This window comes from Onthophagus taurus, chromosome 3 (assembly GCF_036711975.1).
Source record: "Onthophagus taurus isolate NC chromosome 3, IU_Otau_3.0, whole genome shotgun sequence".
Classification (NCBI taxonomy): domain Eukaryota; kingdom Metazoa; phylum Arthropoda; class Insecta; order Coleoptera; family Scarabaeidae; genus Onthophagus; species Onthophagus taurus.
Window position 1 is genome coordinate 6,775,064 of NC_091968.1, and position 25,009 is coordinate 6,800,072.

The following is a 25,009-nucleotide window of genomic DNA, read 5'->3' on the forward strand; positions in this document are numbered from 1 at the left end:
ATTTTCTAAAAATCACAAGTTTAACCTTTCTCTTTAAACTTATAATAGTAAAACATAAGATGCGATTTAAAGTGTATTTTATTTTGTATAAACTAAGTAATAAATTAATAAATAAACTAAACTAACAAATAAAACAATAACTATTCGATCAGTATTACTATATCAGTACAATAACTTATTCTAAGGTAAACTATAACTAAATAAACTAAATTATGTAAATAAACTAATATCATGGAATAATACGGTTACATCACTTTGCTCATTTATAAACATATATGCACATTTGTGCATTTATTTCAGCAGTCATTAAATAATATCCAATTGGCATTGTTGGGCACAAATGCCGGGTAGTGTTCTACATCATTCAAAGATTGAGTACCTTCGTAACTGATGATACTATTGATTACTGAAATTGAGTAATAACTCAATTTTGTTTTATTGTTCTCTCCATTCGTTGTTTCTATAAACAACATCTCTCCATATTGAAGGCTAATGCTTCCGTCACAACCACATTTTTTGCAATTGTTGCTTAGAGTTTGCATGTAGTTTTCTATTACTTGCTTTAGCTGTGCATAGCCAAATATTGTTACGGTGTCAATGTCGATTGGTAAAATTATGTTTTTATGGAAAGTAACGTTTAAACAATTATTGCAGTTTTTAGTCCTACAATAACTAAATTCTTCTTTAAATAGTTGTGTGCAAAGAAACGCAATATTTGAAAAAGCATTCACTATTATCACGCCAGCAATATTCTGGTTACCAAAATAATTTATTCCTGTTAATAGTTCAGCTCTTTTTTTATATGTTGCTTTACTAGAACCGGTTTTAAAAAATAATTTTAGGAAACTAAAGCAATCTGTGCAAACATTCCCAACATGATTTTTAAATGAATTGTGTGTACGGGCAAATGCTAAACTATAAAATATACTGTCGAATCTGCAAGTATTTTGAAGAATATATTTTTTATTTTTTATTGAAATAGTTATTAATGAAACTTACTTATGAACTTATGAAAGAATTACTAACTGAAACTTCCAAAAATTTTAATTTTCAAAGAGTAAAGTGTTCTTTATAGAGTTGTTCTAGTGAAAATATTAGCTGTTCCAGATTGCTTAGGTATAATAAGTATATATTTGTGATATGGAACTGAAAATAGAAAAACTATGGTCACAGCAATCAACTAGACATTTTGGCAGCCCAACCTATTTTTAGTTATAACTTCGTAATGCTGTATCCCATAATTTTGATTTTCTAGAACAGTAACTAGAACAACCCAGAACAACAGAGAAAATCTGATTTTTCCAAAAATGGGGGGGTTAGTAAAAAAACCTGTTTTTTTTTGGTTTTTCTCGCAGAGTTTTTATTTTTGCTATTTGCCGCTTTGGAGCAATATATAACAACTCTAGAACAATCTAGAACAACAATGAAAAATTTAAAAATAAAAAAATCGGGAGTTAACTTCCCGCACTCCATTACCCCCGCAATTTACAACTCCAGAACAAAGTCTATATCCTCGCAAGTATCATCAGCTACGAAGTTACTCACTCTTTGAGTGATGTAAGACACTACACGACATTTATGCCCAACAATGCTAATTGGTTATTATTTAATAATTTAAGAAAAAAATCCATACTAGTTGAAGAAGCAACAGAAATAAATGCACAAATGTGCATATATGTGTGCAAATGAGTTCCGTGATATTAGTCTATTTAGATGATTTAATTTATTTAGTTATACTTTACATTAGAATAAGTTCTTGTACAGTTTTTGTGAAAGAATAGTTATTGTTTTGTTAATTTAGTTTATTTATTAATTTATTACTTTGTTTTACAAAATAAAAAACACTTTAAATCGCAACTTATGTTTTATTATTATAAGTTTAAAGAGAAAAGTGATTTTTAGGAAATTAGATGGTCAGATTATTCCATATTTTTTAATTTTTTAAAACTATTATTATATTAAAGGTTGGGTTCACTGATTCAACAAAACCTGTCCGATATCACAACAACTCAAATTTAAGGTTTTTCTAGTAAAAATAACAGCTGTTCTGAATTGTTTTAATTGTTGTAAGTACTAATTTTTAATATGAATCTTTAAAAGAACTAAAGCCGCAGTGATTAAATAAACATTTTAAGTACCTAGAACAACAAGAATAATTTAGAGCAACAAAAAATATGTGATTTTGCAAAATTAATGTCCGTGTTAAACGTAAAACACATCTAGAACAATTTGAATAGGCAAAGTTTGAGTTATTTTAGATTGTTCTATGTTTTTTAATTCTCATTGTGTAATATAAAACCGCTGACACAAGAATTACTGACTGAAACTTCCAAAAACTTTAATTTTCAAAGAGTAAAGTGCCCTTTAGAGAGTTGTTCTAGTGAAAATAATAGCTGTTCCAGATTGCGTTAGCTATAATAAGTATATATTTGTAATATGGAATTGATAATAGAAAAACTATGGTCACAGCAATCAACTAGACATTTCGGCGGCCAAACCTATTTTTAGCTATAACTTCGTAATGCTGTAACCCATAATTTTGAGTTTCTAGAACAATAACTAGAACAACTAGAACATCCCAGAACAACAAAGAAAATTTGATTTTTCCAAAAATGGGGGGCTAGCCAAAAAACAAGTTTTTTTGATTTTCTCGCGGAGTTCTTATTTTTTCGATCTACCGCTTTGGAACAATGTAGAACAACTCTAGAACAATCTAGAACAACAATAAAAAATTTAAAAATCAAAAAATGGGGGGCTAACTTCCCGCACTCAACGGCGCGCCGTTCTAAAGAGGAGTATTTGTACCGAAAACCCGACTTTCTACTATTCATAACCGTTTAGTTCAGCCGCGGAAAACCGCAGATGCAGAAGTTATTTATACTTATGTTTTTGTGTGCGCACATGTTACATAGAACGTAAATACAAACAATTTCGTAGAAGCGTTCGGTTTTACCTGTACCTTAAATAAAATAAAAGTCATTATGAATGCCTGAAGAATTAAATCTATTGTGTACTCAAGTACTGGTTTCGGGAAATTCCCGTCTTCAAGTTATCGCTGTGTGAACAGACAAAAATGTTTTGTACCTTAAATGTTTTGGCATAATGAAAGGAAACTGAGCTTTATTATTGTTATTAAAAATATAGCCGGTTATAAATAAGGCATGGTAGAATTACCTGATTAACAAAAACATAGCCTTGTAACGCAAAAAAACGTAAAATGTTTAAGATTTTAATGAATATGTATATTTCAGAAAATTGTGCTGAACTAGCATATACTAGAAGAGAATTACATGAAATCATGAAAGAATGCCCACAAAACAATTTTGCAAGTAAATTATTGTACCTTGAAAACTTTTTAATGAACAAAACTTCTAAAAAGGACAAGAAATTTAAACAAACATGATCTATATTGAAGGCTAAGTTTAAGACACACATAAAAAAGAAAGCAGTTTTATGAAAATTAATGAAAACTGGCTTAATGGTTTGTTTAAAGTACCTGTTGGAGATACGCGGCGGGGGCGTCCTACAAAACTCTTCAGTGACTGCAGCGAAAGTGTCAAGAGGAGGAAATGTAAACAGTTACGTGAAAAATATGATACGCCCGAGCTAACTTTCGCAGCTCAAATGAAATTTCGTGATGTCGGTAACCTTGCAGCTGCCAAAGTGGTGAAAGATATAGATACGTCACCAACGCGAGGGAGAAAATATGCAACAGCCTACGCGGATAAAGACAGATCAAAAGAAATTTCGCAGTTGTCACATATAAAAGCATTGTCGATGTTTGTAGATGCCGACCTTTCAAAGAGACAATACGAAATCGTTAGAGGAAGCTGTAAAAAATTGTATCCCGGTTATAGCGCACTAGTCAGGGCGAAAAAGGATTGCTATCCCGAAAAAGGTGAAATAATCGTAACAGAGACATCAGCAGAAGTTAAACTGCAGCAGTTGTTGGACCACACCTCAAAACGTCTCTACGTATATCTGCAAGATGTATTTGATAATTTAACCATAGAGGAAAGAGAAAACGTAGAAATAATATATAAATGGAGCTGTGATGGATTCAAACAAGCACAGTACAGGGTGTCCAAATTTCGATGGGTTTGCAGGGTATCTCAGTTATTATGAAAGATAGAAAGTTGCGGCTTTCGCGAACCTGAGCTACTTTTTTGTGAAACATACAATGGGGCAAACCAAATTTTCATAGCCCTCTTCGTTTTTGATATACAGGAAGTGTTTGAAATTTCCGATTTTTAGACACCTCCTGTATCTCGGCTATCCGGAAACTCAGTAAAAAACTAAAAACGGGTTCTAATAGATTTTTTCACGTGGAATCCAATGGTGCACGTAGAATTTTTCTAGTCATCACGGTTTTTGAGTTATAAACACAACCCAAATACTGAATACTCAACTTCTAAAATACTTAACTCTTTATAACTCAAAAACCGGGATGACTAGAAAAATTCTACGTGCACCATTGGATTCTACGTGAAAAAATCTATTAGGGCCCGTTTTTACGTTTTCGGATAGCCGAAATACAGGAGGTGTCTGAAAATCGTAATTTTTGAAACACTCCCTGTATATCAAAAACGAAGAGGGCTATGAAAATTTGGTTTGCGCCATTGTAAGTTTCACAAAAAAGTAGCTCAGGTTCGCGAAAGCCGCAACTTTCTATCTTTCATAATAACTGAGATACCCTGCAAACCCATCGAAATTTGGACACCTGTACAAAAAGATATTTTTGTATCAAGCTAGATAGCTGAGCTACAAATTTTTTTTTATTCGTTTTAAAAAGAATTAAATTTAAAATTTGTTATAAACAGAATTTTTTCACATTTGATTACTCTTAGTACTTTTAGGCCCACTTTTACCACCTCCTGATAAATTTATCCGATAGATAAATCCAGAGCGCGTAAAATAGCCGTAACCGTGGTAATAATCCCTTAGATAGCTTAACCAGAAGATGGTAGTAACAAGCCTTAGCCAATGAGAGCGCTTAAAACCGCCGTAACCATGGCAACTATCCTCTAGATAGTTTATCAGGAGGATGGTAAAAGTGGGCTTTAGGCTCGTTACTACCATCTTCTGGTTAAGCTATCTAAGGGATTATTACTATGGTTACGGCTATTTCACGCGCTCTGATTGGCTAGTAGATGTGTTTATCTATAAGATAAATTTAACTAAAAGATGGTGGTAATGGACCTTAATCATGTAAAGCCGCCGTTAGAGGATACATTGAAGTTTTAAAGCCAATCTAAATAAGCATCAAGAAGTTAATTAAAAAAAACGGTCATTTGAACTTTTGCTTAAAACCACATGCATTCTGCACTTTTTTGGCAATTTCAATTTTACGATTCTGGTCGAGATGAAACACGCATCAATCGATCTGAGCAACATAAAACGCTGTTAAGAAAGCCAGGATTACCAGAACAGAAAAAATTGAGACTCGACAAGATTTCTTCGAAGAAGGAAAATGGTTTGCTGAAAATTTGGTTTGCGCCATTGTAAGTTTCACAAAAAAGTAGCTCAGGTTCGCGAAAGCCGCAACTTTCTATCTTTCATAATAACTGAGATACCCTGCAAACCCATCGAAATTTGGACACCCTGTACAAACAAAAACACGCATTTGTTACAGATTCTGATGCCAACGTCTTTCAAAGTTCTGTGGTACCCTTAAAGATGGTATCCAATGGAAATAAATTAGTGTGGCTCAATCCTACGCATTCATCACCTAGGTACTGTAGACCAATAAGAGTCAGGTTCGTAAAAGAAACACCTGACATTACAAATGAAGAAATCAATTATATTGAAAGCCAAATAAATTGTTTGCAAAATACAGAATTTTATGCACAAAGTGGAAACAAAGTAATAATAAAACATCGTTTGGTGCTTACAATGATCGATGCAAAAGTTTGTAATGCTGTAACACATACAACATCATCTATGCGTTGTTATATATGTGGAGCAACATCCAAGGATTTTAACAACCTTTCACAGAAGAATCCAATACGATCGGAGTCATTAAAGTTCGGCCTATCAGTACTACATGCACGTATTCGATTTTTTGAAACTATACTACACCTGTCATATAAACTGCCATTAAAGAAATGGCAAGCTCGAACTAAAGAAGAAAAGAGCATGGTGAGCGAAAGAAAAAAAAATCTACAGGAAGCCTTTAGAGAACAGATGGGCCTTATTGTCGACGTACCCACACAAGGAAGTGGAAATAGTAATGATGGGAACACAAGCAGGCGGTTCTTTAAAGATTACGAAAAATCTGCAGAAATCACAGGTGTCAGTAAAGACCTTATCCTACGGTTCAAAATAATTTTAGAGGTGATATCCAGTGGACATAAAATTAATGTACCCAAATTCCAAGAATTTGCATTCGAGACAGCACAAATGTACAGGGTGTCCCAATTTCGATGTCCGCATAGGCTATCTCCGAAACTAAAAGAGATAGAAAAAAAGTAGCTTACATGTCATGATCTCGTTTTTTGAGAAAATGTTAATGCCGAAAACTCCGAACAGCTATCGTCTTTTGTTTTCGCCCTATCGGCAAAAACTGAAAATTTTGCAAAAACGACAATCGCGAATATCTCACTTATTATCAAAGATGGAGTATTATAAATAAAACATTATATGGGCAACTTTTTACGAAGAATTCAATGGCGTAGGTAGAATTTTTTTCCCATCTTTTATTTTCGAGATTTTAGGCGTAACTTTATTTTTTTAAATGGAAACCATAGTTGGCTGTGACCTAAAATAATTTGTTATTTTCTTCTGATAACAAATATATATAGTTTGTGGGGTATATTTCTTATGGTTATTGAATAATTAACAAAAATTCATTTTGTTCCATCTAAAACTAATGTATGTATTTAAAAGTTAATGTTGCTATGGTGATAACCATACATACTATGATGGAACATAATGTGTCAAATAATTGCCAAAGTTTGTATTTAAAAATTCGATAACAACTCTGGCATTATGTGCTGATACGATGCACCAGCATGTTAAGTATCAAAGTATAACAAAAGTGAATAAAACTACAATGAATTTCGAAAATTATGAAAAATGTTACATGATAGAATGCTATATGTTATCAGATAAGAATGCGACGTTAGCCGCGGAATTTTATTTCACAAGATATCCAGAAAGAAGACAACCGCACGTAAGAACCTTCAACCGGTTAGCAAAAAATTTAATAGATATTTGGTCCTTCCCCAAACCACATACAAAAACATACCAAAATGACCTGCAAGAGAAATTGCAACAAGACGTCTCACCCAAAAGCCGCTGCTCCCGAATATGAAAGAAAAATAAGTATAAATCATACAAAGCGGGGCTAACTCATCATTTACGTGCCGGAGATGTCAATCGAAGATTAGAATTTTGTAGATGATATGTAAAAAAATTAAATAATCTGCTGTTTGTTCAAAATGTTATCTGGACCGATGAAGTCTCTGAGTGTTCAAAGAAGATTGGGGTTCAATGTATGGTGTGCCCTTTTAGATAATAGAATTTTGGCATATAGTATCTACCATAAAAACTTAAACTCAGGGAAATACCTCAATATATTAAGGCAGCACATTGAGTCTTTGGTCAACAATTTGCCACTAAATATGTCTCAAATGATATATTTTCAATATGACGGAGCACCAGCACATAATGCCAGAGTTGTTAGTGAATTTTTAAATACTACTACAAACTCAAGGACAGTAGAATCTAACAGGACTGCTACATCCATTGTTGTGACAGCCTACCCGCAAACTACGTCACACCATTTTCCACGCCCAGCTGTTGTTATGGTCTATGCGTTTGCTATGTGTTTTTAGAGGTTATATCCTAGACGTATTCATATTAGTTTTGAAGTTTTATGTTTTTAGATGTATTAATGTCTATCACATAACCTCTAAAAATATAGACAGTTACCAGGCGTGGCAAATAGTGTGACGTAGAGTGCGGACAACCAACCCGTAGTCGACTACAAAAATACAATGGACGTAGCAGTCTTGTTAGATTCTACTGACCTTGCTACAAACTTTGGCAATAATTGGAAACAATGCTTTCCCTCATGGTATGGTTATCACCATAACAACATTAAGTTTTAAATACATACTATAGTTTTAGAAAGAACAAAAAAAATTGGTACATTATATTACATCATAGTATGTATGGTTATCACCATAGCAACATTAACTTTTAAATACATACATTAGATTTAGATGGAACAAAATGAATTTTTGTTAATTATTCAATAACTATAAGAAATATACCCCACAAACTATATATATTTGTTATCAGAAGGAAATAACAAATTATTTTAGGTCATAGCCAACTATGGTTTCCATTTAAAAAAATAAAGTTACGTCTAAAATCTCGAAAATAAAAGATGAGAAAAAAATTCTACCTACGCCACTGAATTCTTCGTAAAAAATTGCCCATATAATGTTTTATTTATAATACTCCATCTTTGATAATAAGTGAGATATTCGCGATTGTCGTTTTCGCAAAGTTTTCAGTTTTTGCCGATAGGGCGAAAACAAAAGACGATAGCTGTTCGGAGCTTTCGGCATTAGCATTTTCTCGAAAAACGAGATCATGACATGTAAGCTACTTTTTTTCTATCTCTTTTAGTTTCGGAGGTAGCCTATGCGGACATCGAAATTGGGACACCCTGTACGTCGACTTGTATGGGTGGTATCCGATGACTCCAACAGTGCATAAAATCCTTTTACATGCTCCACAAGTTATAGAACAAGCGCTGTTACCAATAGGTCAACTGTCAGAAGAGGCCGCTGAAGCCCGTAATAAACATTTCCGATTATATCGGGAAAATTACGCTAGGAAATTTTCACGACAGGTTTGCAATGAAGACGTACTCCATCGCCTACTGTTAACACAGGACCCACTAATATCTTCTCTGAGACTAATTCCACGAAAACGGACTGAACCTTTTTTAATGCAAACGTTAGAAATGTTACTTCCACTAGAAGCATATCAGTCAGATGAAGCGAGCGAAGATGAATCGAGCGAAGATGAATCGAGCGAAGATGAATCGAGCGAAGATAAATCGAGCGAAGATGAATCGAGCAAGGATGAAGCGAGCTAGGATAAAGATTGAGTTATATCATTAATTAAACTTACAACGTTACAAAAAAAGACAATAAACGTATTGGTTTTTAAATGTTTAATCTAATTCTTTAATTCAAAAGTATTTAAGTGAAAAGATTTGTAAATATACTTCCACTAAACTTATAATACAAAATATTTACTTTTTATCACTGATTAATAGACAATGTGTTACTTTTTTTGTAAGTCTTTGCATTTTTATAAGTTACTCCACCCCTCAAAGGGGGGTGTGGGTGGAAATGTAAAACTACACTACATATGCTATATATAATATAACAAAACCCAAGGACAGTAGAATCTACCAGGACTGCTACATCCATTGTATTTTTGTAGTCCACTACTGGTTGGTTGCCCGCACTCTACGTCACACTATTTGCCACGCCTGGTAACTGTCTGTCTTTTTAGAGGTTATATGATAGACATTAATACGTCTAAAAACATAAAACTTCAAATATAATATGATTAAGTCTAGGATCTCTAAAAACACAGCAAACGCATAGACCATAACAACAGCTGGGCGTGGAAAATGGTGTGACGTAGTTTGCGGGCAGGGTGTCACAACAATGGATGCAGCAGTCCTGTTAGATTCTACTGTCCTTGAACAAAACCAAATTTTATGAAACCAGATGTGTTAGACCAATGGTGTAATTAAACGCGAGTTTTCGGTACAAATACTCCACTGTGGCGGCGCGGTGTATCGGACGGGGGGTGAGACCGATCGCTTGAGTGTGATTTACGATCTTCGAAGGCGTTTGCCTTAGCTTTTGATTAATCGCTATTTGACGAACTTTAAACAGTTCCTAGTTATTATAAACATTTCGGAAAAATTTTATTAGAAAGATCGCTTCAGAATAATGTATCCTACAACCGTATAATGCTCTGATGCGGAAGATACTGGATGACCAACCTATAAATACTAAGCTGAAAGAGCTGCACAAATCAAGAATGAAGACGTCCGATATCGTACGAACGACTGGTTTCATGAAACAAACCGTTTACGATGACGTCAAATATTACAAAGATACTGGACGGAGTGCGGGGCATCCCCGAAAAGGTTATCCAATCACTGCCATGATTCCGAAGAATGTGCAGAAAGTCTGTTGTCGAGTTTTAAGAGACGTGCTTGTGCCGCGGGTGGCAGAACACTTAGGGCAAGGATGGACGAATTCGACAATCGCCATTTGCGAAGACCTGTTTGCTAGTTTTTGGGGCAGACGTTTGGCCGGATGATTCACACAACCTCATCCTAATGGATTACTGCGTTTGATCCATCTTAGAGCAATAAGTCTCAGGAACACGATACGTTATCACTGTAGAAGCACTCAAAACAGCTCTGATACGCGCTTGGAACGAGATTACAGTATTGGAAGAGTAGATTATAAATGGATACAGTTTTCATCTTCTAATGGCAATATTAATGAAGCGGAGATCCTTTGGCAACTATCAAACAGTTAAAAAATGTGAATTCAGGTCACACACAAAATCTTTGCCTAAATCGGACATCAACCCAGGACACTTATTATTTGTTGAACGAGTGAGTTAAGACTGTGTTAAGACACTGTTACATTGCATTAACCGTAATCTGTAATCAAATAGTGTAATATCATAATACCTCAGCAGGTGCTAAATTGTTAGGTTATGTGGTATTGTATTTAGTGACTTGAGGCTGCAGTTATTTATCGAAAGGAAAAATTTATTTATTGATATCACGGGAAGAAAACAAACAAATAGGTAACTATCTTAAAATGTTTGATTATAACAAAAATACGGACAAATCGGTCTGTAAATCACCCTGAGGCAAAAGAGCGGCAAGCTTACGCCACAGAAGGTAGAACCCGAACCAACACCAGGAATTTCCGGAACCGCCAAGGACCCCAAGAAGGGTACAGGTAAGGTTACCTCCGAAAAAAAGGGTAAAGGCAAAACTGCTGCTCCCAAAATTGCACCCGCCAAACAATAATGGCGGGAGTAGGCTTCATCCAGGCCAACATCCAACACTGTAAAAGCGCCTCCGACGTGCTGGTCAAGGGCTTCCACAGCCCCAACATACATGTTGCGTTGATCCAAGAGCTATATGTATATGGAGGAATAGTCAGAAGACTATCAACAAAGGCAGGTAAGTTAATTTATCACAGAGGAGGTTTAACCCAGTTTATCTCTAGGGGCCTGGTTGCAATGTCAGCGGTACTGCCGACGCCGGGAGGTAAGCAAGAGGCGATTATAGCCTCAGCATACTTCCCTAGTGAATCAGACGATCCACCGCCACAAGAGGTGAAAGACCTCATTGACTACTGCAATAAGAGGGGAAATAACTCCTCCTGGGCTGCGATGCGAACACAGATCATCTCGTATGGAACAGCTCAGACACAAACAAAAGGGGTGAGTACCTTTACCAATACTTACAAAGTACAAATTTAGATATCCTCAACAGAGCTAGACATAAGCCTAGCCACGCCTCGCCGCAGTTCGCAAATCGCAAACTGGCATGCTCACTTTAGCGGATCACAAGCATATTCGCTTTGTCATTGTAGCAGACATGACAAAACAAACAGAATTCAGAATCCCCTCACTCACTGATTGGTGCTCTTTTTGTTGACACATCAGCGAAGAGGTCGATGAAATCAAAACAAACGTTGAAAGCAGAGAAGATCTCGAAATAGCCTCTTTTCAACTAAACAATCTCATACATAGTGCATATGTATCAAGCTGTCCAAAAAAACACAAAAGAGCACAATTCAATGTGTCTTGGTGGAATAAGGCCATTGAAAAACAGCGAGTCATGGTTAGAAGACTATATAATAAAGTCAGGAATTCCAAACTCGAACAAACATGGGACCTCTATAGGAAAGTCCTAACGGAATATAACTTATATTAGCATAAGATTTTGGCAAAAGATCACAACACTGATCTAGGTCACCTATGCAAACAAGATGGTAAATACACTGAGGATGCTAAGGAATTGTTGGAACTCCTACTGAGTACACACTTTCCTTCCTCAAAAGTCTGCCCCCACACAGATGCCGACCCTGAAGTAATCGACATAACCCGTCCATCAGGTAGGGTTCGCAGCACAGCTGGGAACATTTCCACACCCAACAGAGTAAGGTGGGCTATTTCTAATTTCAAGCCCCTAAAATCGCCTGGAGGAGATGGAGTCTGCCTATTTTTCTGCAAAAAAGCTTAGAAGACCTTCTCCCAGTAATAATATCCCTATATATAGCTAGCTACAACTTTAGCTATATACCCACTCTATGGAGGAAAGTAAAGGTGGTTTTCATACCTAAATGGTTCAAACGCAGATCCCAAGACATACAGACCAATTAGCCTAACTTCATTTCTTCGCAAAGGGATGGAAAATGTAATTGATCATTACCTTAGGAATGAAGTGCTTGTCACTAATCCACGCTTTCCGAATCAACATACTTACCAGTAAGTAAAATCAACAATTACTGCTCTCCATGCTTTGACTAGCACTTTAGAGGAGGCAATTACAACCAAAGAGATAGCCCTATGTGCTTTCATAGACATAGAGGGTGCGTTTGATAACACCTCATATGAATCCATAGAGAAGGCTCTAAACGTAAAAGATATATACCCGTCGGCAATCAAGTGGTGTATAGCTATGTTGAAAAGTCGGCAGATCACAGAATAGTATTCCTGATATTTAGAATTTAAAGAAAAATGTATAATAAAATATGCCATTATGGTACTTGATATTATATTTTTCTATTTTTATCAGTTAGGCAAAATCAGCAAAAACGTCATTTTTACATCGGTTTTATAAAGATCCTGCAATAGGCACATTTTGGAAGCACAATTGAATATCTCAGGAACTATGAAGATCTGTGAAATAGTAACATATACGGTTGCATAAACAAATTCAGTTAGTATTCAAAATAGTGTTCATAATATGATAAAATATACAGAATGTTCTTTTTTAAAAAGTTACATACTCTGTGTTACGCTTAAATAGAACATACTATACAGGGTGATTCAAAAAACTGCAGACAGACTTCTAGAGTAGGTAATACAAGAAAAATTGAAATGAATAGTTTTAATATATATCGGGTCGCAAATGTGGTTAAACATTATCTGCAATAAAAAACCCTTTTTTCCTTTTGTTTCTGTCAAACGGGCAGTATTTTTGTGTGAAGTGATCAATTATCTATCAATTGGTCTCTAACAAAACTTTGATCAAAGCAACAGTTTTTAAGAAAAACACGTTTGTAGAAAATTGGGGAATCCAATCAAAAACTGTTGCTTTAATCAAAGTTTGTAAGCAGAGACGGATTTCTAAATAGGCTAGGTAGGCTGTAGCCTACGGCGGCAAATTTTCGAATGCCAGTAAAATTTTACTTTTAGACGGTCAACATAATATAATATCGGAAACTTTAGCATCTTTCAAATTAATTTGGATGATTGTAGAGGTCAGTCGTACGATAATGCTGCGAACATGTCGGGACTTTATACCGGCCTCCAAGCATGAATTAAGAATATAAACAAATATGCGGAATTTATACCCTGTTCAGCTCATTCTCTAAACCTAGTTGGAACGTCGGCAGCTAATTGTTGTAATGAATCAAAAACTTATTTTTTGTAATTCGCTACGGTAATGGAAGCTATAACAGTACTCAAACGGGTGCTGTAATGAGACTCCTTACAGCATCCGATGCTGTAATGAGATTTTAGTAACATTTTATGGAACCAGTTCAAGTTGGTGACATTGGGTCATTAATTTTTCTAGTTGTCAATGTGACAATTTTTGTCTATGGATGTTTAAACACGTTCTTAGCATCGAATACAAGGTCAACAATGATGAGGACATTGACTCAGAGCAATTTCTCTTATTTTGGGAGGTGTACATCAAAATTTTTTTTCAGGTGAATATATTTTGTGTTTTGACAGTTTCTAATTGTCAATTCAAAGTTTCTATTTTCAAGTGTTCCGGTGTTACCAACTGCTATATACCTATTTCCCTACATTGCCAAAATTTACTTTATTTTTGTTAAAAAAAAGTATAAAAACGCGAATTACAAAAAATAGCATAAAAAACACGTTTCATAAGACTTAAAGCACTCATTCATTAAAAAATTCGTGGCTTCGCCACTCGTTTTTCAACTTGAATTCGTGCATTTCAAGCGTGTCTTACGAAACTTGCTTTTTAATATACTATTACGTTTCTACAAGATATCTACAATTTCTTTTCGGCATCTACGGTACGTTGGGAGAAATTGAAGAAGAATGATGTAAAAACAACACCAAAAAGTCTGTCGTCCACGAGACGGTCATGCAGAGATCATGCCTGCAAGGCTTTAATGAAGTCTTGGAAATGTATTTACAATACTCTGGAAACTATTTCCAATGACAGTTTAGAGAAGGGGATTTCGAAGGCAGAAGCAGCGGGACTAATTAAAAAGATGGCCAGATTAGAAATTGCGTTCATGACTGTTTTTTGGAGCACTGTTCTCAATCGTATGAATATAGTAAGTAAAAAACTACAGCAGGAAGACGCAGATATTGGATTGATCATCGATTTGTATAAATCCCTGATTGCATTTATTTCATCTTGCCGCGAAAACTTTAAAATCTATGAAGAGGAGGCCAAAGAAATTAAATGGTACACAGAATTACACCGCAAGCGAAAAACGTGCCAGAAAAAGAAAGTGACATTATGATGAAGACGACGATAATGAAGCAGTTCTGTTCGCTGCTAGGGATGATTTCAAAATAAACGAATTTCTTATAATTGTGGATCGATTAATTTCGGAATTAGACCGTCGAAAATGTATGTACGATAAAGTATTAGAAATTTTTTACGTTCTGTTTAAATTTCGCGAACAAGCAGTTGAAGAAATAAAGAATGAAGCATTAAAATTATGTAAAATTTATTCACAGGATATTTCAGATGATTTTATTGAAGAGATGTTACATGTTAAAGAGTATTTAATACAAGAAGCCAAAAAACATGTAAATATCAACAACATGTGCAACTGCATCAGGAATCAGAATCTGCTTAAGAATTTACAAATCAATGGCAGTAAGCAATTGCTCTTCTGAACGGTCGTTCTCATGCTTGAAACGAATAAAAACATACTTACGTTCAACTATGACCGAAAATAGATTAAACGATGGAGCAATTTTATCAATTCAATCGGAAACTGCAAATTCGATATCATGTGATGATGTAATCAAAATTTTCGTTGAAAACAAATTCAGGCGAAATTTGAGTGAAGTTTTTGTTGTTTTTTTATTTGACTTTAATACATGTTTGCACAACTTTCGCAGTTTTTATTTCATTTCCTACTTTTAGTTCTGTTACGGATATTCATAGGCAGCGAGTTCGTTCAGCCTATGCATATGCCTAGGCGGCACATTTGTAAATCCGCCACTGTTTGTAAGAGACCACTTGATTGATCACTTTACGCGAAAATACTGCCCGTTTGACAAAATTAGCAGTGGCTAATTTGGTTAAAAAAGGGCTTTTCATTGCAGATAATGTTTAATTTTAAAGAAACTTTGACCCGCTATATCTCGTTAAGGAAGCATTTGCGACCCCCATGTATATTAAGACTTTTCATCTTAATTTTTTATGTATTACCTGCCCTAGAAGTCTATCAGCGGTTTTTTGAATCACCCTGTATAAGCCATTGATAGTTTGCGTGTTAATTTTGGTACGTTTGTTCACAGTTTTTTGCCTGTAGAAGAAACGTAGAACTGTAGAAGATCGCTACACCCAATAACCTTATCATAGTTGTCAATTTTTTGCGATCAAAAAACTCCATCTAACGTATTCCATAATTCAACTAGCACACAATATACAGGCTGTTCCATTTAAAAAACTTAAGAAAAAGCCATTTGAAAAACATCAAAAGTAATTGAGCTTTTTAAACACCTTGTATAGTGTATCTTTGAATACTATCATCTACCTACTGGCTTTGACTAATGTCTGTCGTAGTTTCAAGGCAAAATCGGAAAAAATGTTTTTACATCGTTTTCAAAAAGATCCTGTAATAGGAACATTTTGGAAGAACAATTGAATATCTCAGGAACTATGAACGCTGTTAAATAGTAACATATACAGTTGTATAAACAAATTTAGTTGTATTCATAATATGATTAAATATACAGGTGTTCCATTTAAATAAATTTACGTACTCTCCATTATGCTTAAATGCAACATCCTGTATAAGTCAAAACAACTTTTGTATAAAATATTTTTGTTTTTCAAATGGTTTAGTAACTAATAACTCACTCTGTAGATACAGGCTAATTTATTAGCTCACCATCAAAGCTTGACATATGATAGCTAATCCAATAACCAAAACTTTAAAGTGTTATAATTTCGTAAATAATTTGAATAGGACATATATTCATTAACTTTTTTTTTTGGTAATTGGATTAGCTATCATATGTCAAAGTTTGATGGTGAGCTAATAAATCAGCCTGTATAGCTTGTAAGGCAACTGTAAAACTGATCTAGACTTGTGCTTTTAAATCTCGTTATGGTCCACATGAAAATGAACTGTAGAAGCAATGCAATAATTGATAATAATGAGAGATTGCCAGTTCTAGCTGAATATAAGCACATTGACCACATTTTTGTACATAAACCCACAACTGATTCATTAATATTGAAACGCAGCTCTCTTTGGGAAAGGCGAACAACTACGAAATGAGTTCTTAAAACCCCAAGTACTGAGCGAAAATGTGAGACATTCTGTCCAAGCCAACGCAAGATCAAAAGGGTGGTTTTTCTAATAAGAGGATACTAGAAACACAATACCAACACAATTGCAGATTCTTTTAGGTTTTTTGTTTTATTTATCTTTTTACTTGTAGTTTTAGAACCGTACAGAAAAAGAAAATAAGTACTTTTTTGAAAGATCTGTTCGAATTGCCAAACCCTCAAAAATGGTAAATCAGTTAATAATAAGTCATATATTACACAAGATTAATATGACATTATTAATGTATAGGTTAGTGCAAAAATTGAATTATTAATTAATTAATGACTCAAATTAATTTGATTACCTGTGAGTAATAACTCCATTCATTGGCGTAGAGATGGTTGGTATCATTTCGAGTTCAACGAGCAACGGAAAATGATCGGAAAATATATGAGGATGTGGACAGCCAACAATTTTGTGCTCCCTAAGCCACTCGGCCGAGTGTGGACCCAGTAAACCCAACGGAGTCATACTATTCTTCGAATAAAAGATATAATCAATTATACCTTTAAAATCGTACCTAAAAAAATAATTTATAATAAAATAAATCACATCAAAGAAAGTGAAAAAAAATCTTACGTATAATTAGTAAATGGCATAATATCCTCACTATAAGCTGATGCCAATTTAAACGAATGTGTAAATTCGTTTGGTTTGTCACAACTAAGCACCTTTTCCAAACACTGTTTGTAGCTGAAATCTTTAAAGTCTCGATGATCTTGAGATACCCGCCCGGAATTTAAAAATTCGACAACACCCGAATCGGGTAACGAATTAAAATCGCCGCAAAGTACGAGCTGGATATTTTGGGGCTCGACGGTTACGCCCAGGCCGTTCGCCTCTTTCAGCCGGAGCGTCGCCGCCGATTTTTCCAAGATCGTCTTCAGCTCGTTGCTCAACATCATCGTTTGAATTAATTTAACGTCGCAAAATTCCGGGTCCCAATGTATATGAGCCGTACAAACTAAAACTGGTTGTTGAGCTATTATCGAATCAGATGGTGCTAAAAAAAAAACACGAATTTAAAAGAAAATTGGTTTCATAATTAATTCCCTTGATTACCGTTTTCCCAAGCGGCTTCTGTTGTTTGTAATAAAGCCGCTAAACCAATATTATCTTTAGGCATTACCCTATTTAACATATGTTCTAAACCGTCGGCGTTCGCCATTGCTAATTGATTAAACTCAACCAAATGTTCCTTAATAAGTGTAAACTTTGAGGTGCGATAAAACACGGCGCAACCGTCGACGTATTTCCTTTCATTTTCTGCCATGGTTTTAGCACGGGATTTAGGCGAATAAATCCCGGCGTAACCATCTTGCTTCAATTCCGGTAAGAAAAAATTATAAAACTGGTCCATTTCGACTTCTTGTAAATTAATAATATCTGCACTATAATGACGGATCTCTTCCATAATTCCTTTTTTCCTATAATCCCAATTTAAGGCCCAACTTGGACAGTAACTGTACATTTGTCTTGTTGCGTATTTGTCGCATAAAACGTTGTAACACATCACTGTGAATATACCTATAATATAAAACAATTTATAATGTTGAATCCAAACAAAAAAGAGCACTCTTTTATAGTGCTGTTTCTTGTACGCCGTTGGGTTGAAGATAAATCTTAGTTGATAATTCAAGAAAGAGATCTTGAGTACACAACGCGATTTAAACTATTAAATAAATACAACTCAAAATCGTTTGGAGTAAAACCCAGATTAAATCGAACGAAATAAGAAAATAAATTTAATAGAAATATCACGACGACGTTTATAAAATAAAATCATTTTAAAAGCACTTACACGTCGGACGATTTCTCGTTGGTCGTGTAAGCGGTATCCATGGTCGTTGTGGTGGAGCAGGTGTTGTAACTGCAATAAAGAGAAATAACATTAATCAATACATTAGGAAATAAATAAAGAGCGAGGTGTCATCAAGTTATAAATTTACCGAAACCGCAAACGGAGAGTGGCTGATTGAAAATGTTATGATTCGCTTTGTATTAATACAAAGGGACACTCTGTTGTGTTCTTTGCGGGTTCATAAACCTATTCATCGTCAACGCCTTAAAAGAAAACGAGAAAAAAAGGAGTGTAATGCACAACTTGTGCATTGTCATCTACATGGGTCACGCCCTTTTGGGTACGGGGGCCGATTCGAAATGGGGAACACACCTATGGATGATAATCCGTAATCTACATACAATGGGATCGGAGTACGACGACGACGCGTAATTTAATCTTCGTATGATCACTTGACTTCTCTTCCTGAATTAAAATAGGGCGTAATCATAGTGATAAACGATATAGGAAGGAAATGTTGAAATCAATTTCAGCTTTTTTTAACCTTCAAGAGGGCACGCCCGATTTTATAACACGAGCGGGCGCGTGTCATAAATTTGATGACATCAGGTAACACATTTTGATAGAGTAAAAATATTTAATTTATATTAAACAATTGAAGGGTTCAGGGGAAAAACGTGATAAGTCCAATATTTCATTAATTGATCTAAATGATTGAATCTTGTAGTAAAAATTACGACCTACAAGATGATCAATGAGTTTTAGATGAAAACATGTTTAGTCTTGAGATATTCACAAAATAAGTTTAGATGTACAGGGGAAAAACATGGTAAGTCCATCTAAAACAGTATAAAAAACCGTTAAGTCCAAAAAAAAACATAATTCTTTGTGGTTAATAGTATCCCAAGATATGTTAGCAGACTTTTTTAGTCCATTTAAACGAATAAAAAATATACAATGACAACAATATTTAGGTTGGTATTACTTGTCATTTATTAAATTTTTAGTTGACAGTGACAGTCGGTAAACGTAATTCAAAACGATTTAAATACTTTAATAAAATTGTAATAATTGCAGAAAAAATATAATGTGTATTGTTAATATTATTGTTGCAACAAAACGTATTCTTTTTCGCCTTGACGTCGTAATCAACACGTTGTTAGTAACAATATAGTAGTTCTGTGGTTTTTGTGTTGTATAATATCTCAAAATGTCTGAAAGTCCATCTGTAGGTTTGTGAAGATGATAGCGGTGGATGTAAAGAGTTGAAGACAAAGAAAAGAAAAATATTTGGAAGAATTACTGAGGTCGGTAAGAAATTGCGGTTACAAACCCATGGAACAGGAAGAGCCTGCACATGCAAGAAAAAATGTTTTGAACAACTATTATCTAAAAAAAGTACAGAAAAAATTATTAATCATTTCAATAAATTAAAGTCAAATGACGAACAAAATTTGCATTTGGCAGGATTAATATCTATATTGCCAATTCGGCGAAGAAGGAACAGAAAACTGAAAGCAGAAGTGTTATTTCGGGAAGCTAGTTACTGTTATAAAGTCCGCGTAGTCATGGTTGAAAATGTGGAAGAAAAAGTTGTCTGTAAGATAGCATTTATGGCTCTGCATGGTATAGGGAGATCAAAAGTCGATTATATACTAGCATCGTTAAAAAATTACGGAACAGCACCAAAGGATAAGAGAGGCAAACACAAAAATCGCCCCAACAAAATTTCTGAAGAGGTGAAGAGTGCTGTTCATGTGCTCATATTAAATCTCTGAAAGGAAGATCTAGTCACTACAGTTTGCACGATTCCACTAAGACATATCTGCCGAAGAATTAAACATCAAAAAGTTGCTTTTGATGTTTAAAGAAATTCATGGCGAACTGAAGATTTCTTATGAAACATATAGAACAATCTTCAACAATGACTTCAACATAGCGTTTGGTTACCCACGTACCGATACGTGTAGCAACTGTGATGAGTTTGCAGCAAGAAAGTTTACTATTACAAATAAGCAATGAAACGGATAAGGAAAAACATTTAACACTTAAAACTGAAGTCGATCGCATAGCAATAGAAAATAAACTTTATCTTTTAAACGCAGATACCTTTTATAGAAAAAAGCGAAATTCTAGGAAGTCGTGTAAGAAATCTGAAACTAGCAATCTGCTTAGATTTTGGTAAAAATTTGCCAGTCCCCAATATACCGACCAATGATGTTTATTATAAACGACAACTTTCTGTATTTGCTTTCAATATCCATATATTGTCAACTGGTGAAAGCGTGTTTTACGTCTACCCAGAAACTGTTGGTAAAAAAGGTAGCGATGATGTTTGCTCCTTACTTCACCACTTTATATATAACATTTTAGACACTAAAGTGAAAGAGCTTGAGATATTTTGTGACTCTTGTGGTGGCCAAAACAAAAATGTGACAATGTTTCGTTTTTTACATCACGTTAGTACACGAAGAACACAAATTGACATAATTGAAAATGACATTTCCCATAAGGGGACACTCATACCTAGAGTGTGATAAGAACATGGCTCTTGTGAATCAAAAGATTAGGGTGGAACATGCCGATGAAATAGCTGGAAGTATTTAAAAATGCACGGAGGAAGCCATTTCCCTTTCATGTAATTCCAGTTCAGCAAAATTTCTTTCGAAGCTGAACCGTTTACTAGGACGCTCTTTATAAAAAAAATTACCGTTTAAATCAAGACCCGTCAGAATTATAGATATTAACCAGGAAGATTCTGATGTTATACGGTACAAAACTGCCTATAATGGTCCTTGGTTCAGTGAATCACTGAAAACTTCTAAAAGGAAACGTTCTAAATCATCTCAACAATTACGTCCAAACGAATTCTCATTACCACAGCATTTATACGATCGTATGTTTAAATTCACTATAACTTAGAAATTTCTATTCTTCCTTCCAATCTCGGCCGAAAAATATCAAAAGTTACAGTTCCTCAAAAGGTTTTGTGGCGATAAAGCTGCCGAATATTTTTATTCTTTAACACATAAATAAGAACATTTATTTGTTACAGATTTCGTTAATAAAATTGATTTTGATACTTTAAATAATGTAGTTATATTTTTTGTTTGTTTTATAAGCACCTGTGTTTGTTATTGCATTGATCTATCCTCAAATATTAAATTTTTTTCCATTAACTTTTCTTTGGTAAAGAGCAAAAAGATGATAAGTGTGGGACTTACCGTTTTCTTGCATTGCAATTCTATTTGTTACCCTAGTCTGACTTTATTTACGCGTAGAACGCAAATATTTAAGAATTATTGTGTTCACAGAATCAATAAAATAAATTCGAATATTAATTACCATAGCAAAATCGAAGAATTACTCCCATCGGCCCAGAAAAAATCTGGTAACTTTAAAATAGTTCTCTTATGAAATTACGCATTTCTGACTTATCACGTTTTTCCCCTGGACCCTTCAATTATTAAAAACATAAAATGAAAGCAATGGGAATCAATTAATTTTTGAAATCTAACAACATTTACAAACCGGACATTTCATATAAGTCGCAATATATGAATACAATAACCATAGTTATGAAAGTACTGTGCACTTGCACTGTCCCACATAAAATGCAACATAGCTTAATAGTACAGGAAATGGGTAGTTTTGCAAAGGAAAGATTTTGCTTGGAAAACCCGAATGTTTCTGGTTCTAGGTCTAGTGTTAGTTCTACTTTTCGTTCAATAAAAATATCTCACAATCAAACGCTGAATAACAATTAAAACTAGGATTAATACTAGACCTAGAAACATTCGGGTTTAGCAGTGCGTCTCTCAAGACGGCTAAACCCGAATGATTCTAGTTCTAAGTATTGTGTTAGTTCTAGTGATAGTGCTAGTGTAAAACTAGAACTAACACTAGACCTAGAACTAGAAATTATATAGTTCTTATAGTTTTTATATACAACTATATATATAATATACAGTGTGTCCCAGGATAGAAGTTACAAGAGGTATAATGACTTAAACATTTTTGAATTTTATTTTAAGGCTGAGGAATTAAGCCCTGTTTGGTGTGGAGAGAATTTTAAGTATATTTTCATATTTTGAAAATCAACTCGGTCTTGATAGGGAAGCAAAAACTATTTTTAGTTCAGGTAAAGTAAGCTTTTTGTTCATGATACGGCAAAATATCATTAAGAAAACTTGTTCAGAGTGAGAAATTATGGCACTATGCAAAATTTCAGAAAGATCTAGATCATTGATTAAACCACCATATTTTAGATTAGATCAGAGTGAAGAAAAAAAAACAATGAAAACTGCCATGAAAAAAAAATGACTTGAGTAGTCGGAAATATTGACAAATAAATTGTATTATCCCTCAGTTTTAGTTCACATTTCACTTACTAATAATATTTATGTTATTTAAACTAAAATGTAATGGTTCAACCAAAGTAGATAGATCCTTCTGAAATTTTGTATAGGACCATAATTTATCATTTTGAACAACTTTTCTTAATAAAATTTTTCCGTATCATCGATTTACTATCAAAACCGCCTTTGTTTTCAAAATAGGAAAATAATCTTAAAATTCTCTTCACACTAAGCAAGGCTTAATTCCTTACCCTTCAAAAAAATTCAAAAAAAAATTCAAAAATTTTTAAGTGTCTCTGACTCTTGTAGATGACTCTTGTAACATCTATCCTGGGACACACTGTATATAACAATATATATTTATATATAGTTTTTAACTTTTATTGTTCACAATAACATACATCATTATTGTTTGATATATTTCAATATGTATTCTTTTCATAATTTTTGTTTTAATGACGTCGTGGGTTTCTTTTTAACTATTTGACAGTAAGTTAATGATTGTAATATTTTTATTATGTTTCTCATTATATTTAATTGATCGTAATGTAATTATTTTTACGTAGATTCGGATGATGATGGGCTAAGCTCGAAACCGGTTCCGAATAAATTGATATTAAGCAAGTAAGAAGTTTTTTTTATATAGTTTAAATTTTAGAACTAGAAAGTTTCGAGACATTATACTTCATTGGATCAACAGTCAAAGAAGCATCAGGAAACTTAGACGCAGAAGACACCAGTTTTTGAGGAATTTTAGCAATTCTTAAATCAGCAAATAAGAAAAGAAAAAATTTTTTTCAATTTGCATTTTTTTGGAAACCAGGTTTGCAGGATTTTGTTGCAAGATTTGGGTTGAACAGAATTTCTGATCAGTTTAATTTGGGTTGTATAGCATTCTTTATTATTTAGAACAGCAAATCAGGAAACAAAACATTTAATTATCCTAAATATCCGATCAATTTAATTTGGTTCGCATTCGTAGAACTAGTTAACATAGTTCTAGTGTTAGTTCTAGTTTTGCACTAGCACTATGGCCAGAACTAAAACGAGACCTAGAACTAGAATCATTTCCGTTTAGCTTGTTGAGAAATGCTTGCCTTAAGGCCCGTACAGACACGTTTAGTAATTTAGTCGAGTAGCGAGTAGCCACTTACCACTGGAACGTTTAGTAGATTGCAAATGTCCACATTTAATACGCTCAAGACACTTTAGTGGTACTCACGATGAACAGACCACGTCATCGCGCTCAATACAATTGCTAATTCACTAAACTAAATTTATGCGTCCGCACGTGTTTAGTAGTAGTTGTGAATAGTGGGGGTAAGCTACTCGACCGAAAAAATAGAATCAAATGGATCTACTTGACTAAATCGTTTTAGTAAACTACTCGACTAAATAGTACTGTCCGCACATAGCGAGTTACTAAATTACTCGCTACCCGACTAAATTACTAAACGTGTCTATACGGGCCTTTACTTGAGAAATGTGCGGCTAAACCTGAATGTTTCTAGGTCTAGTGTTAGTTCTACTTTTGTTTCAGTAAAAATTGACAACAATTTAGTGTTTAATAACAATTAGAACTAGAACGAAACCCGTTATTTTCTATAGTCTGTTTTTAAACTAGGAGGAATGAATTCGAAAGTCAGATTTACACTAGGAAATATCACCAGAAAATATCACTAGATATTTTAGCGGTAAATTTAAATTAATAATTATTATTATTTATTTTATTACTTATTAGTGTATTTATTTTCGTTTGTTATTGTCAACACTAAACATACAAATTAACATTGAAGTTATGAGTAAATACAAAGAAAATAAAATAAAATTTATATAGAACTAATAAAATATATAAGTACATTGTTATAATGTTTTTTTATAGATACATGTAGCAAAATCAACAGTATACCGTGTGGTGAAGGAATATAAAGAATATAAAGATACCGGAACGTTACGAGTCCCAAACAGCTAGGTGGGAGACTTGGAATTAT

At 34.1% G+C, this 25,009-nt stretch overlaps 1 protein-coding gene across 5 annotated transcripts in view; it reads right to left on the reverse strand.

Annotated features, from left to right (window-relative positions):
* The window catches only part of LOC111413443 (CCR4-NOT transcription complex subunit 6-like twin), a 115,509-nt gene that overhangs the window by 9,684 nt on the left and 80,816 nt on the right, over nt 1-25,009 (reverse strand). For all 5 annotated transcript variants that reach the window (XR_011639928.1, XM_023044424.2, XM_023044423.2 and 2 more), the window contains 4 exons: nt 18,661-18,729; nt 17,922-18,386; nt 17,439-17,862; nt 17,164-17,379 (listed from right to left, as the gene is read on the reverse strand). Coding sequence is in view for 4 of the 5 variants with exons in the window: in XM_023044424.2 (XP_022900192.2) it covers nt 17,164-17,379; nt 17,439-17,862; nt 17,922-18,386; nt 18,661-18,729 (1,174 nt within the window). In the remaining variant the exon portion in view is untranslated. The remainder of the gene's footprint in view (nt 1-17,163; nt 17,380-17,438; nt 17,863-17,921; nt 18,387-18,660; nt 18,730-25,009) is intronic.